The 14,868-nt window shown below is 41.2% G+C and overlaps 1 protein-coding gene across 2 annotated transcripts in view; it reads left to right on the top strand.

Annotated features, from left to right (window-relative positions):
* Positions 1 to 799: 799 nt before the first annotated feature.
* The window catches only part of usp47 (ubiquitin specific peptidase 47), a 28,941-nt gene continuing 14,872 nt past the window's right edge, over positions 800 to 14,868 (top strand). Inside the window, exons 1-15 of one of the 2 annotated variants that reach the window (XM_084052361.1) lie at positions 800 to 1,107; positions 4,504 to 4,563; positions 5,508 to 5,702; positions 8,249 to 8,362; positions 8,924 to 9,077; positions 9,160 to 9,256; positions 9,356 to 9,501; positions 9,599 to 9,678; positions 10,190 to 10,339; positions 10,631 to 10,726; positions 10,828 to 10,980; positions 11,196 to 11,354; positions 12,297 to 12,428; positions 12,666 to 12,742; positions 13,583 to 13,638. In XM_084052361.1, the coding sequence (XP_083908487.1) occupies positions 1,063 to 1,107; positions 4,504 to 4,563; positions 5,508 to 5,702; positions 8,249 to 8,362; positions 8,924 to 9,077; positions 9,160 to 9,256; positions 9,356 to 9,501; positions 9,599 to 9,678; positions 10,190 to 10,339; positions 10,631 to 10,726; positions 10,828 to 10,980; positions 11,196 to 11,354; positions 12,297 to 12,428; positions 12,666 to 12,742; positions 13,583 to 13,638 (1,714 nt within the window). In that variant the 5' untranslated portion in view covers positions 800 to 1,062. The remainder of the gene's footprint in view (positions 1,108 to 4,503; positions 4,564 to 5,507; positions 5,703 to 8,248; positions 8,363 to 8,923; positions 9,078 to 9,159; positions 9,257 to 9,355; positions 9,502 to 9,598; positions 9,679 to 10,189; positions 10,340 to 10,630; positions 10,727 to 10,827; positions 10,981 to 11,195; positions 11,355 to 12,296; positions 12,429 to 12,665; positions 12,743 to 13,582; positions 13,639 to 14,868) is intronic. The other variant, XM_084052362.1, reaches the window with a different exon arrangement.

Here is a 14,868-nt window from a genome sequence, read left to right as displayed (position 1 = left end):
GGAGGCCGACTTATGTAAAACATTTGTTTTTATATTACTCATTCCGATTGTATCCAAATCATGCATATCAATACACATGATCTCTAGTCATGTGATCAAGACAAGACGGATCTATTTTATTTTCCATATTCCATTCTGATCGGCATCTAAAGTTTGCAGGAGTGGCCCGTTTTGAACAAAATGCTACAAATCACGAACGCAGTGTCCGATTGTGTGAAACTTTGCACGCACATTCGCACTACATTGAGGAACAAATGCCACCCTTGTTTTTGCAAAACATTTTTTGTTATTTTACTCCTTCAAATGTTGTTCAAACATTCACGCACATCACCAGTACACATGATCTCTATAGTCAAGTGATCAAGACAGATCCGTCTGATTTTTCATATTCCATTCTGATTGGTGAATTCGGAACATTGCTGGCACACAATAACCTACCTGACCTGGCGGAGACCTGTGCTCCGCCTCCGAGGAGCACCTTTTCCTAGTTACAAGTGTTATAATCTCTCAAGAAACAGCAGAGGGCGCTGTTTTTCCTTTTTATTTGACGATGGGTTCCCAGATTGCAAGTGTTATTACAACTTGCACAGGCACTGGTAAGGCAAAGGTATAGTAAATTGTAAACATGCGCGTGGCTGCTAGCCTGCTACCCCAGCCCCCCCCCCCAACACACACACACACACACACACACACACACACACACACACACACACACACACACACACACACACACACACAGGCTCTTGTTGTCTGGGTGGGATGTGACGCTGCCTGACACCGTGACTGAAGTCTCGCGGAGTTGAGCATCGGCCATCTTTCTCCATTGATAGCAGCAGCAGTAGCGCAGGGTTTACTTTTGTGCTTGTTTGGGAAGCTGAGTGAGAGAAAGTATGTCACTTTGATGATCCCACCACCGCAAGTTGTTTCACCAAGTTTTACGGGCCTAAACCTAAAACCCAACTAGAACGCACCACAATGTCGGTGCTCTGCGCCGCCGTGTTATTGTCCCGTTGACGATCGTTAAGCTGGATAGATGTGTGTGTAAAGAAAAGTGTCGCCCAAATGGAAATGGTGCCCAACGAAGAGACCCAGCTCGTACCCAGAGAGGTGAGACATTATTATTGTTATTATTATTATTGCTACTATACGGGACGGATCGTGGAACTGACAACTGGACATTTAGCACTCATTCCTGACAGGGAACACACTGCGCAATTAGCATTATTATAGAAACGCGGTCGCGATTAAACATTTTCAGGCCAAATAATGAGCAAACAGGATAGACACGATCAGAACGGCCTTTCCGTCAGTGTTGCCGTGTTGGCTTATATATAAGCGACTTTGGGCTTCTTTTTCTGTAAAGTAGCTTGTAAAATATTGGTGGTTGCGTTTTTTTGGGCTTGTTTCTAAAGCGTACTTGATTTTAATATTTAAACCAGTGGTTCTCAAATATTTTCATAAATGTTTGTGCCAGGGAATGTTTCAAAAATATTCCAAATATTCTACATTATATTGCAAGAGTTTTTGAAAATAGCAGATCTACAAGCTCACAACGCGTTGCGTCACGTATAGGTTTAAAGTGGTCATGGGGCCTATAGTTGCTTCTTTTGGGCTTGTTTTCCTAGACCTGGTTGCTTATTTCTCTCACAAAATATGGCAGCACTGGCCTTTCCGTGACAAGGCTAGTAACAGCTAGCGGCTAGTTTGACTGTTAGCTCTCACAAACTTTTTAGCTCAGATATTAACATTTTAAAAATAAATACCCTTTTAAAATGAACATCATGGGTTGGCTGTCTCGTCACCTATAGACCAGATAGCAGCTAATAATAACGTTATGACAACCGTTACCTTTTTAATATGTCATAGCTAGCTATAGCAGCAGGTTAATGCTAGCAGCTGGCTGCTACAGCTAACGTTGCCTGTCCAAAAACAGCAGATCTACAAGCCAACAACGCGTAGCTTTCGCGACGCGTTGTTGGCTTATATAGAACTGCTCTTTTTGGGCAGGCGACACCGTCGTACCATGGAGTACAAAGATTAAAGACAGCCAAAGATACTAAACAACTATAAAGTTAAAGAGTTTGCTAAACACATAAGGTGTTTAGAAAACTCTTTAACTTAATAGTTGTTTAGTTATTAGCGAATGACTGTTAGCTTTGTTCTTGCTAAACATTCCCTTTTTTTAACGCAGCTTGTTGTCGTTAGCCCAGGGTTACACATGAATTAACTTATCTGAACAAGACATGCCATATCTGACAAAGATGATAAGTGTGTTGTTATCTAGGGTAGTTTTGGGAGGGCCCTGTGGGTGGGCCCGGAAAAGTTCCCTTTTCATGTTTTTTTTTTGGTTATCCTCGACGAACTTGCCTGTGAAATGACATAGTTACATCGTGGATGACGTAGTTAAACCGTCAACACGTACTGGGAAATGTGTCATTTGTTTTTCGAGCATATAAGTGACGATGCATTTATTAGTGGTCTTGCTGACATTTATTCCGATGAGTGTCCTTTTACAACATACGTTTTGGTCACATATTTTACATATTTTAATTTCCCTTAATTATAATTCTTCTCTTTCAGATCCCTTATCTTTAGATTTGCTCCATACTAAACGCTATTCACTGTCATTCGTGTTGAAAAGGTGTGCAAAAACAGACTTGAAAGTGGCTAGTAGGCATATGAAAAGTACACTGTCTTTTACTTTCACTATTGAATTACTGTATTACTCTGGGAGGCTAACATTACAAACTACAACAACAAAACACCGTAATTTATCCCTGCCGGCAATTCACGAGGTAGGCATTCTGAAGAGACATTCAAACAAGACATAGGACATACATGATAGACACATCCATGTAATGATAGACACTACAAGCCAAACAAAACAAACAGCAATGACCATGCAGCATAGGCGTAGAATGAAATAATCAAATGACCAGCAGTGATAGTTAATCATTCAGGCAAATCACACAGCGAAACACTTTCCCTACTACAAGCAGTTTCTGGGTCCACTTTTCAACTCCCTGGGAGAGGACTGCAATGGGATTCGGTTCATGCGGATCCCACGAGGACCAACAAAATGTCATGGGTGGGGGATTGTTTTATGTGTTTGTAAATTTAATATAAATCATTATTTGGGGTCATTCAAACATTTAAATGTAACATTTGTGCATGATGAAAAGTACTGTCGTCAATGGGGGGGGGTCATGCGTGGCTCTACTCCTGGGTGAGCTAGGTTGATGTAAGTGGCCCAGGTTGAAATCTCAAGTTCAAGAGGCACTCAGTTTATAGGTGTAGTGTAGGCTACAGCAAGCTCAAGAAAGTGCACTTTCTGTTTGTAGTTTCCAAGTTTGACTGCAATCAATGGCACACAGGGTGACTACTCAGTTTCTTGTTAGCAAATTCTCACAAATTTTGAGTTGTAACTTTCAGCCAATCGTTGGCCTCCACTATTCTTTGATTCTGCCCTCCAAGTATCAGTCACAACAACCGATCACAACAAAGCCAAAGGGAAAAGTAACATTTAAGGTTTATGCTTTATTTCAGACAGTGTAGAGAGACAGGAAACCAAGGGCAAAGAGAAGAGACACATTCAAGACAAAACAGGAGTCGCACCAGACACCCTGGAATTCTGTAACATTTGAATTAATATGGCGCAAATGTAAACTCATAAAGAAATCTAAAAAGCAAACAATTTAGGAGACAATATTGTCTAGATGTAATGTAACATACATTATGTAGAAGTGCAGAGTGAATTTGCTAGAATTAGCAAGTGCTGTTTAGATTGTAGTCCGATTATTTTTGCCATTATTGCGCATATTTCGGCTATCGGTTGCCCAGGATACATCTACGATTTCACTGGCTGATATTGCATGTCATTGGTATATATAAACGATTACATTGAACTGTGTGCTAACACTTAACTACTTTGCTTGGGATCTTTGGATTTAAACTTGGTGGGAATGTTCAGTAGTCCCCAAAGAGATTTGGGGTTGAAAAGTTCAAGGTCATAATAAAGGTCAGATTTACATAATTGGTCATATCTCAGGAAATGAACACACTGTGTGTTATTAGTTTATTTCAAGTTCAGATCATTCAACTTCTCTTTCCCTGTGCATCGCATAGGAAAAAAAATCATCATCCCACCCCTTGACTCACTGTAACATTGATATTCATATATTTCTGCCATTCAGAATGTATTTAAGGAACAACATCCTTACATTACATCCATACATTGTGTTGCATTTGTGGCAGTACCTTGTTATCATCCATGAAAGTTGACCTTTAATCCAGTCTAGATATTTTTAGCAAGGGATGGTCTGCTTGAATGAAGTGTTTTGGTAGATGCCTAGACCAGCATGTTGCACAACCTTTTTATTTCCCTCTGTTTTAGGTGTTTACACTACAGTTTTAAATGCTGTTGATGTTGCACAACTTATATTTCAGGTGTTTCCAGTTTTAATTCACGATATTGTCATTTTCCCAACCTACTCCATATATTAGGGTATGTTTTGGAGTTGCAGACAGAATATTTTTGATGAAATGAAGAAAAGGTTTTCTCAGGTAGCCCAACCATATTTTGCCTGTGTGTGAAGGAGAGTGTATGGCTGTAGAAGAGTTGCGGTGTGCACTGTGTTGCATGAAGAACTTCATAGTGTTGGCCTGTAACCCCTGCTAATAGTGTTATGTTTTCTATTTAATGTTTATTTGAGGGTGATGTAAGTAAAACAAATATCTAACCCAGTATGCAGGAAATGCTTGGTGCAGAGGAATTACTGTATTGGCTCAAAATCAACTGTGGTTGTCAACTGTGTATCCTGAAAGTGAATTCTGAAATGTTCTTGCTGTGCATGATAGTAAGCAGAAATTGAAGACTTATTTAATGATTTATGAAAGGATCAGTATATGGCATCGCGACACAATGTGATGTAGATCGGTTATTTTCGCTATATATCTCTTTCTCTCTAGAAATTGTTTTTTTAATCATCGTTCATTAATCGTAATCAAGGCAAAAGTTTAAAATAATTGTGATATTTATTTGAAGTCATACCGCCAAACCTTAGAAAGTACTACTACCACACAAATTAGGGTGGTACAGAAGCCAATGTGAAAGATGTAAGCTTTGCTAGTTGGTTGGAGAGTTGATGGTATGCAATACCGCCACTGATACATTCTTCTGTTAACCTAAAGTCTCCTAACCGTAAGTTTTATTTTGGTACCATGGGTTATACTGACCTCTGGTTTTGGCGATGCCCTTAACAAACCTAACGGCTACTAGTTCACCATGCATCATATAAGAACTGCATAGCACAGCTGGGGTATTATTTTAGTGTGTTTGTACTTTGTAATGATGAAGTTCTGCCATAGCCTCGGGAATGTTCTAACAACCGTAACCGGGGATCTCTGGGTGTGAGAGCATGAATTTCACGCTGTTTATTGCTCTGATGGCATGTTTTTTAAAAGTCAAGTTTTTCATGTTTACCATGTACCTCCCCTGTGATTTGCAGATAGAAAATGCAGCTGAAGAGCCCAGAGTGCTGTGTATTATTCAGGACACCACCAATGCAAAGACTGTAAATGAGAGACTGACCCACAACCTGCCTGCTTCCACCTCGCTCTCCAAACTTTTTGAAGATGTTGGCCACAAAGCAGGCTACGTGAATGGCACCTTTGACCTCATTTGGGGCAATGCAGCTAACATGGTTAGAAATTAAATATATCCATAATTTTTTCCCGCATCCTGCATGCACTACCTCTTCCATGCAGAGCTACACAACTCATTTAACTAGACCAGTGTTCTCTACTGTGTGCCGTGAGAAGTCCAGGCTGTGCTTGGGATATTGAGACAACCACACATTATTGCAATTTACAAAAAGCTATGAATTATTGTCTCCGCCAGCCGCCAGGCCGAAAGGCATAGTGAGAGTATGTTTTACCCCCTGTCCGTCCGTCCGTGTCCATCTGTCTGCGAGCAGCTAATCTCCGGCCGGCACTGTTGGTCCGGCTCGCTCCGAAACTGTGCACACATAGTCACATACTCCCTGGATTTAGAAAATATGCTAATGTACATCCGCAGTCCCCACAAAAAACATGAAAACAAGCAGGCAATAGAGTACAGTATGCATTAGGCCACATATCCCCATTTGATGCAGTTCCCCTGTGTTATTTTCATATAAAATCCATGATTATAATTATAAGCATGCAGTATCATAACTACATATTTGGTGTTTACAACAAACCAAACCGTTTGAAAATCGGATGAAAATTGAGCACGCTATGGTTATTTCAATAATACATGGCCATAGACATAATGTTATGAATGACTGTTGCAAGATGGCCGCGGTTGAGCTATGTTTGCGACGCCCCCTTGAGCCATCTAGCCTTTATATATATCTATGGTCCCTCCCTGGATCCTACGTTGAGAAACAGTGATCAAGTCCAATAAAACATTTAAGTGAGAGCAAGAGCTCACTTGTTCCACCCTGGCTAGGAGTTTATACCATGTGTTAGTTATTGTACGTTTTGCACCCTGTCTGTCTGTCCATCCGTCCGTGTCTGTGTCCGTCCGTCTGTGATCAGCTAATCTCCGGCACCGTTGGCTTGATCACAGCGAAACTGTGCACACACTCCCTGGATGCCAATTCCGAACTTCTGCCTCAAATTCTTTAATGGGCCTGTTATAGCGCCACCAGGAGGCCGCTTTTTGCAAAACACATTTTTTGGCAGTACTCCCAAACATCACACAAATCGGTACACAGTATCTCTATAGTCATTAAACCAAACGGGTATTTCAGATTTTTCATATTCCATCCTGATTGGCTAAGAAATTAGAATACCTTCCAAAGTTTGCAGGAGTGCTCTGTTTTGAACAAAATGCCTCAAATCATGAACACAGCGGGTAATTTCCGTGAAATGTTGCACGCACGTTCTCACTAGGCCAAGGAAGAAATGCCATCTGAACATTTTCAATTCAGCCTCATGGTGGCGCTATAACAGGCCGATTCGTGTTTTTACCTATAACTGCACCGATCTGTGTAAAACTTTGTATGTGCACTCCCTAGAGGCCAAGGACAAATCTTTGACCTGCATTTTTCAAATCTGACTTTTATAGCACCACCAGGAGGCCAACTTATATAAAAACACTTGTTTTATATTACTCCATAAGATTTTATCCAAATATCACGCAAATCGGTAGACATGATCTCTAGTCATGTGATCAAGACGGATCTGTTAGACTTTTCATATTCCATCTTGATTGGCTAAGATTGACATCTAAAGTTTGCAGGAGTGGCCCGTTTTGAACAAAATGTTGTGAATCATGAACACAGCGTCCGATTGAAACTTTGCACGCACATTTGTACTATGTTGAGGAACAAATGCCACCCTTTGAACATTGCCCTATTATAGCGCCACCAGGAGGCCGGTCTTTGGAAAACTATTTTTTTTATATTACTCGCACTAATGTTGTCCAAACATCACGCACATCAGTACGCATGATCTCTTTAGTCAAATGATCAAGACGGATCCCTCCGATCCGTCTGATTTTTCACATTCCAGCCTGATTGGCGAATTCCGAATATTGCTGGCCCACACTAATCTACTTGACCTGGCGGATATCTGTGCTCCAAGGAGCACTTTTTCTAGTTGTGCATGTGCTTATTATGTATGCATGCATTCTACTCCCTTTTCTGTACTGAGCCTTGGCTAATCCTGCTGCTGACCCAGGCTAGAGCCCAGGTGCCATGGCTGCAGTTATCTCACTGAGTAGGTCACTGGATTAGGCACTCTTTCCACTGCAGTCTTTTGCATGTGCCTCCGCCTCAGCCAGTCCTCTGTTGCATATACTAGGGTCATGCACTCGTTGGCTGCAAGGTACTTTCCATAAGGAGAAGATATTCAAAATGGATTCATTGGGAACCTGAGTTTGTTTGTAAGCTGATTCTCTTTGGGTTGGTGATTTGGAAAACCCTTCACTGACTTCATTCTTAAATATGGAGTGGTTTAAGAAAACCATTTGTTTTTGTGGTGGTGTTTTTTTTCTGTAAATATAGCTATTTGTTGATGACATCTATTAATGTGTTTGATATTCTATGCTCTGTTGATGAATTGAATACATAAGACCACAATGGCCAGCCAGGACCTTTTTGTGTTATCCTTCTAGCCTAAATGTTTTACTGTACCTCCATGCTGGTTACATTTTCTGTCTAATAAAGTATTCAATCAATCAAAACTACTTCTCACAATTTAGGCACCACTGGACCACCGCAGTGAAATGCCCCTGTCTGAATCTGGGTTTGATGCTGGGAAGAAGAATTTCCTTCAGCTTACAGACAAAGATGGAGAACAGCCACAGATTGCATCGGTGAGTGGTAGAAGCTCTTGATTTCCTAGACTTCATGTGTATATTTGTTTAGGTTTAGAATACTGTACTGGGATTTATTACTGTTGCAGCAGTTTTGAAAAGGTTAAATTGTGTGTAATAAATTGTAGATAGATACATGGATTGATAAATAGACCTTTATTGATCCCTAGGGGTGTCTGAAAAAATCTATACGAATCGCGATTCTACTGTTGGACGATTCCGATTTCTTGGATTTACCTTTGTGTGTTTAGTTGATAAAACCTTTACAATTATAAAAGCTACGTAAATGTACTCTGCTCTCATGCCAGCAGACTGGAGTAGATCCTAAAATCCTATGTTTTGAATGGAGAATCGTTTTGAATCGGAAGAAAACGTTTTTTAATCGAAAAAAAAAACGTTTTTGAATCCAGAATCGTTTGTTTTGAAAAAATCGGAATCGTGACCCCAAGAATCGGAATCGAGTCGTGAGATAGCTGAAGATTCACAGCCCTATTGATCCCTGTGGGGAAATTCAGGTGTCGTAGCAGCAAAAGCATGAAGTGTGTGTGTGTGTTACATTAGGATGAGTCGGGAACAGCAGACAGCAGTGGACTTGATGACAGCTCCCAAGAGCGTTTTATTGGACCCCTGCCGAGAGACAGCACTGCGGGATGTGGTAGCGACTATAGCAGTCCCTCTTACTCCTACTCTTCTATCCTCAATAAATCTGACACAGGTAGTTCCTGTCCTTCCGTATGCAAGAAAGCATCTCCTGACGTTCCCACAAGCCCTCTCATTCCTTCTCTCTTATTGTTTAGGATACGTGGGTTTGGTTAATCAAGCTATGACCTGCTATTTGAATAGCCTTCTCCAAACACTGTACATGACACCGGAGTTCAGAAATGCACTGTACAAGTAAGTGATTGTGACCACGGAGCCTTTCTTTTTGCAGCCTGCATTCCATCACAAGACAGCATTCTAACTCTTGTTTTCTGCATCCACTTTTTTCTCCAGCTGGGAGTTTGTGGAGTCTGAGGAGGACCCAGTAACCAGCATCCCCTTCCAGCTGCAGAGGCTGTTTGTTCTGCTGCAGACAAGTAAGAAACGGGCCATTGAGACCACTGATGTGACTCGGAGCTTTGGCTGGGACAGCAGTGAGGGTGAGCACTCATCTCTAACCCAGATCAGATCGGACAGTGACCAAATGTCCCTGTGTCAGCACATTCATTTATATTGTTTATGTATGTATGGTTTCAGCCTGGCAGCAACATGACGTCCAGGAGCTGTGCAGGGTCATGTTTGATGCCCTGGAGCAAAAGTGGAAGCAAACTGAGCAGGTAAGAGAAACTTGTCCACTGCTCTTCTTACAACAATAATCCCAGCAGCCTGTCTGAATGCTATCCCACTGTCGGAACAAAAGGCCTACTGTGAGAACAGGGGAATGGGGTCAATAAGCCCCAGGGTTTGCTATTTCTGATCTCAGGAGTTTGCCCTAAACACTAAATTCCCTATTTGTGTGCACTCAGGTCTGTGTATGTGAGCTCTGGGCTAACGTTACTTGTGAAAAACAAATGCCTATTTGATTGAAATGTACAGTTGAGGGGTTAAAAGATTATGTTAGCATCCTATGATACCTTGAGTAAATATGGCCTTCTGTGCACAGAATGACCTAATATTGAACCCTTATCAAGTATGATACTTTGAATAGTACTGTTTGTGCGTGTGTGCATGCATGCATGTTGTCTCAGGACCTTCCAGGACCTTGGCCAAAAACAATTCTAGGACACCTGGTAGGTAACGTTAGTACCACATGGGAAACACTTACTCTTGGTTTTGCCTTGCCCGCAGGCTGACTTGATCAACCACCTGTACCAGGGTAAGCTGAAGGACTATGTGCGCTGTTTGGAGTGTGGCAATGAAAGTTGGAGGATCGATACATACTTGGACATCCCTCTTGTCATCAGACCCTTCGGAGCCAGCCAGGCTTTTGGCAGTGTGGTGCGTTTCCCTCTGAATCTAACCACTTTACACACTGACAGAAAAAAACATGGCAACATGCATTAGCTTTTCTTTTACTGATACTTCAAGTTTCACACCCACGCTGACATTGACTTTACTTTGTGGGATTACATTTATTGTATTTTATGATGAATATCTCATATATATCAAAAACGTAACTAATTGGTAATTATTTCTACATGTAATTGCAATAGCAGTTATCGTAATGGTAATAGTAAAAAAAATAGTATTTTTTTATTATGTGGTAATGGTGTCATTCTGCTACAACAGGAAGAAGCTTTGCAGTCGTTCGTTCAACCAGAAACTCTTGACGGCCCCAACCAGTACTTTTGTGAGCGCTGCAAAAAAAAATGTGATGCCCGTAAGGTGAGAAACGGAGAAAAAGAAGGTGGTGAAGGCACGTTGAGTGAAGATGGTGCGTAACCATTAACCTTACCTCTGCCCTGACTGATGCACTATTTACACAGGGGCTGAGGTTTCTGCACTTTCCCTACCTGCTGACATTGCAGCTGAAGCGCTTTGACTTTGACTACACCACTATGCATCGGATCAAGCTGAATGACCGCATGACCTTTCCCGAGGAGCTGGACATGAGTCCCTTCATTGATGTGGAGGACGAGGTGAGACCCGGTATCACGGTAGGGCCTGCTGTAACCTTTTTCTGAGTTACACCACGTTCAAGCATAGTGCAAAATGTTTCGCATGAACTCACCTCTGGTTTTCCTATTAGTCACCACAAAGTCATTAATAATTCTTTCTTGAGTTATGGTTGACCTTGTTGTCCCACCCCGTTGTACATTGACCGTTACCGTTCATTGTTGCGAACCCCTTGTAGAAATCACCTCAGACAGAGAGCTGCACAGACAGTGGGGCAGAGAACGAGGGTAGTTGCCACAGTGACCAGATGAGCAATGATTTCTCCACTGATGACTGCTTGGACGAGGGAATCTGTCTGGACAGCACCAGCACCACTGAGAGAGTGTTGAAGCCAAAGGTGAGCCAGCCAGCCCCAATATTGTCAAACACATATCGAACGACGAACAGCGAAAACGGAACATCATCGTAAATGCTATTTAATGTGGATGTGGTCTTTGTTCTTGATGGTTAATGGCATTCAGTTGCATTGCCGATGGGTTTGTAGTGTTCAACAGGATTTTGTATTGATGCTACTAAATACCTGGCAGCATATAGATGTTGGCAGCCCATTAGTCCATTTCCGCAAGCTAACCTCTGATTTATACTTCGTTGTTGGGGTCGAAAATATAATCGATTCAGCAATTGATCGCGATCCGGACATGGACGATTATGAATCGATTCACAAATGTCAAAAATCCATTATTAAAAAAATATTTATCATATCGTTAATTGCACAGAGCAGCAGCCATATTTTGGTTGGTTATCAGAATATTGAGAAGCCTTTGTTATAAGTCAGTATTATTTTACAAAAAAGGTCTTGTTTATTTCCTTGTTGGTTTTCTGCAATTGTTGATGTTGGCAAATATAACCTTCCAGCTGACGGTGACACATCTCTTCCATTAGTTTTTATTATCAATAAAATATAATGGAAGTAAATGAATTGCTGATCGCAATTTAATTGAATCTTAGCCCTTGGAATCGAATTGAATCGTCAGGTATCTACCAATTTCCGCCCCTACTTGGTTGCATGCCGATGTCGCGTACTGAAAATAGCCGATCTACAAGCTCACAACGTATCGCGCTGCGACATGTTGTGAGCTTTTGCTATTTTCAGTGCACGACACCAGCGAAGAACTATGTATAAATCGCCCTCTTCACCATTGAATTGGCAATCATTGTTCATATTGATGAACTTGGCTTGGGTGTTGAGCTCAAAGATAATGATTGGACATGGTGCACTAGTTGTTTTGATTGTTATCGTCTTAACACACTGTAACTGTTTCCCCTCTCTTCTCTTTAGAGTGTGTTGACCTTTGAGCTGTTCTCCGTCATGGTCCATTCTGGAAGCGCAGCAGGTGGCCATTATTATGCCTGCATCAAATCCTTTACTGATGGCCAGTGGTACAGCTTCAATGATCAGCATGTTAGCAAGGTTAGCCTCAGCTCTCAATTGGATATTTCTGCACATCTACCGACCCACTAACTCACCATGCTACATGAATGCTATGTTCCACTTTTTAAATAAACCAAGACAATGAATTATTCTTTTATCCATGTCCTTTTTAAAACTACAATTACCTCTCTTGGTATTGTTGCTTTAGCGCATGATGACTACTTGGTTTTACATAGTAAATGACAGTTGTCCTTTTGGTTTATTTTTGTCGTGTAGATCACGCAGGAGGATATCAGGAAGACATATGGAGGGTCCTCAGGGAGCAGAGGGTATTATTCCAGTGCCTTTGCCAGGTCAGTTGTGTTGTGCAGGTCACCCACTGTGTTGATCACAGCAGGCTGACAGTGGGAACATTTACAACTAAATGCTTCCTCTGTGTACATATGTTAACCGCTTCCAACATGGCGTCCCTATTTTGGGCATGTCATTGTAGGCAAACATTTCTACCATTTTTCTAAAATGTTGAAAAATTGCAGAATTAGCAGATCTACAAAGTCACAACGTGTCGCATTGTGACAAAAAAATATCAAAAATATTCATAAATAGGGAAAATAGCAGATCTACAAGCTCACAACACATCACAAGTGTGAGCTTGTAGAACATCTATTTTGGAAAATAGGGCTTACAGTATGTGTGCAAGTTATCAGAATATTTTTAAACCATGGCCATGGGCCTATGAAGAACTGATTAACTGGTCACATGCATCATGAAGTTCTATTGGTCAAAAGGGGACGTATGTGCTCTACTGAGTACTGTTATTAATGTTTTGGTTACATGCAGGTTAATTGAAGGAAAATAATTTCTGGGATAGCCTGGCCGTGTTTTGGCTTATGGCCTTCAACAGGGTCATGCAGATTATGTCACGGTATACTTATTTATATATTTCTACATAAACAAGTCTTCTGTAAGAGGCTTCTGAGTCATTTGTGAGCAAATCATTTGTGAACATTTTTGTATGAGTTTTAGATGGAACAACTGTCAAAATTGCTCTCTTAACTGACTTGGATGTCAGTTTGTTCAAACATGTAGATATTGAGGACATAAGCAAACAGCATTAGATGGCATGGATCATACATCGTTTTCTTTCTGTCCATTTATCATCTATTGCTTAACATGCTATTTTCTCTCAACAGCTCTACAAATGCGTACATGCTGATATATAGGTTGAAAGATCCCACAAGGAATGCAAGTAAGGGATTTGTCCTGTTAAATCCGCAATGCTATGGTCAAAATGAAGGAAACATCAATATAATGTTTTTTGGTGGTGACTCTTGTTTGTGAAGTTACTCATTTACCTCTGTTGTAGTTTTGCTGCAGTACAATGACTTGAATCATTTGGTGGTTGTTGATACATTTTCAATGGTAGCAGTTCAGTAGTTTTAGAATGCTCAGCTGGGATGAATGCTGGTTATTAAGGAAGACTGTATGTGGTTGAGGTCAGTGTACGACAATCTTCTCAGACCACATTATGTGATCCATGTGGGTGCAGTAGTTTTAATATACCACTCCCAGCTCCCATCATGGACAGAAGAACGGTTATCTTAATCTTGATATTAATTTACATGAGTCCAGTAGGAGATATGGAGGGTATGGAACCAGGGTATATCTGGGGCGCCAGGTACACCTTTGAGCCCTCTGGAGACGTTTTGGGCTAATCAGTGGAACGTTGATGAAGCAGGGTGCCCACATAATGACCCCATTGAAGGACCTACCCTCCCTTTTCACCACTCCACTCGTTTTTTTGTTTTTTTTTCATTATCGTTAATTGCACAGAGCAGCAGCCATATTTTGGTTGGTTATCAGAATATTGAGAAGCCTTTGTTATAAGTCAGTATTATTTTACAAAAAAGGACTTGTTTCTTTTCTTGTTGGTTTTAGTGGTGCACGATAAATATCGGCCCGATAATTATGGGCCCGATAATTATGACGTCATCCCGATAAACATTAATTATAGCTCCGATAATATATAATATTTGTTTTGTCAGCTGTGATCTGCATGAGCTCTCTCGGTTAGACACCGTTGTGTGGAGAAGTACAACTCTCTCGGTTAGACACCGTTGTGTGGAGAAGTATATGCAATCCCCGGCCAGTCGCCCAAAAACACACTCGCCCCGGGACTAATCCCGCGACCTCGGAATGGCCGTAAAAACGAAAATAAAACACAACTCTAGTTAATGCAAATCCCCGATGTGCATTGCAAGCTTGACAACGCTGGGATGCATGTCCCGCGGTCTCACCAGGTCATGCACTTAGTTTGTGTTGCTGTCAAATCTAGATATTAAAACTTGTGTCAGGTATGTTTATATCACCACCAGTCAGTCAGTTTTCTGCAATTGTTGATGTTGGCAAATATAACCTTCCAGCTGACAGTGACACATCTCTTCCATTAGTTTTTATTATCAATAAAATATAATGGAAG

The sequence above is a fragment of the Gymnoscopelus microlampas genome (assembly GCF_963454915.1).
Source record: "Gymnoscopelus microlampas genome assembly, chromosome: 1".
NCBI classification, from domain to species: domain Eukaryota; kingdom Metazoa; phylum Chordata; class Actinopteri; order Myctophiformes; family Myctophidae; genus Gymnoscopelus; species Gymnoscopelus microlampas.
Note: the sequence above shows the minus strand (reverse complement) of the source record. Positions and strands in the feature narration are given on the sequence as shown.